The 1600-nt window shown below is 28.3% G+C and overlaps 1 protein-coding gene across 1 annotated transcript; it reads right to left on the reverse strand.

The window, feature by feature from the left end:
• Positions 1–337: 337 nt before the first annotated feature.
• Positions 338–1219, reverse strand: LOC111688231 (leucine-rich repeat-containing protein 15; the record flags this gene model as incomplete). The annotated part of the gene is made up of 4 exons (XM_046955982.1): positions 338–409; positions 613–900; positions 963–1042; positions 1119–1219. Coding segments are annotated over 4 exons (541 nt in total), but the record flags the coding sequence as incomplete, so codon positions are not given.
• Between the last annotated feature and the right edge of the window lie 381 nt (positions 1220–1600).

Genomic DNA, 1600 nt, shown 5'->3' on the forward strand with positions numbered 1-1600 from the left:
AGTCTATAGTCTAGTCTATAGTCTAGTCTATAGTCTAGTCTATAGTCTAGTCTATAGTCTAGTCTATAGTCTATAGTCTATAGTCTAGTCTATAGTCTAGTCTATAGTATAGTCTATAGCCTAGTCTATAGTATAGTCTATAGCCTAGTCTATAGTCTTTATACTTGTATATAGTATTATGTACATTGCATGCTTATTTATATTACAGAGATAAGTTTTTTAAAATTATGGAAAAATTTTGAAAGACAAATTTGAACAAATTAAAAAAAAATAATATATTTCTGTTTCCATCAGAATATGACAATAATTACAAGAAAACATAAAAATGTATACTTACAGTAAATGCAAATTATCCAATTCTGCAAAAGTTTCCTCCCCAATATATGCAATTCTATTATAGTCCAAATATCTTAAAGCAGCAATGATAAGAAGTTTTTTTTGAAATATGTTTTATATTGATAAAATATAAAGTATAAGAAAAAGTACAAGAAAAAAGTATAAATGAATGCAAAAAAAATAAAAACACTACAAATAAATTTCCATAGTAAATTTAATAATAAATTTATGCTAAAATACATAAATTGTTTAGCTACACAAATTCATTTTACTCACAGTTCATATAAGACTGGCATGCGTGGAAACTTGCTGTCATTTAATGTCAATATATTATTACTTAAAAGTAACCATTCCAGGCGCGGCAAACTTGATGACATTTCTTTAAGGGGTAAAGATATCAGACGATTTGAAGCCAAAAATAACCACTGCAGTTCTACTAAACCCTCAAATATTAGAGGGGGTAAAACAGACAATTGATTGTAGCATAAGTCGAGGGTTTGTAATTGTTTTAAGTTAAGAAATAACCCCGGGGGTAGTTCTTTAATATTATTCGATTTTAGTTTTCTAAAAGAAATAAAAACTATTTGCATTAAGTTTTGTTTTAATAGTCAAAAAAAAAAACTTACAAACGTTGCAGTTTTGTAAAATGTTTCATGTCATTCGTATTCAAAGTTAAATTATAATGAATTATGTATAACCCAGTAACCTTAAAGTAGATTGATAACAAAGTTTAAATTAAGATTTTATTTTTTATTCAATTTTTTTAAAGGCATTTCACTTACTTCTGGTCCAATTTCTGGTATTTTAGTTAAATTTGTTTTATTTTTACAAAACATTAAAGTTCTCCTTTGGCAGGTACATTGTTTAGGATATGTTGAGATTTCTAGTGAAACAAATATTGAAAACAAATATCAAAAATATTAATGTAGACTAGACTATGACTAGACTATGACTAGACTATGACTAGACGATGACTAGACTATGACTAGACTATGACTAGACTATGACTAGACTATGACTAGACTATGACTAGACTATGACTTGACTATGACTAGACTATGACTAGACTATGACTAGACTATGACTAGACTATGCCTAGACTATGACTAGACTATGACTAGACTATGACTAGACTATGACTATGACTAGACTATGCCTAGACTATGACTAGACTAGACTATGACTAGACTATGACTAGACTATGACTAGACTATGACTAGACTATGACTAGACTATGACTAGACTATGACTAGACTATGACTAG

Source organism: Lucilia cuprina, unplaced genomic scaffold, assembly GCF_022045245.1.
Source record: "Lucilia cuprina isolate Lc7/37 unplaced genomic scaffold, ASM2204524v1 Scaffold_3270, whole genome shotgun sequence".
NCBI lineage: Eukaryota > Metazoa > Arthropoda > Insecta > Diptera > Calliphoridae > Lucilia > Lucilia cuprina.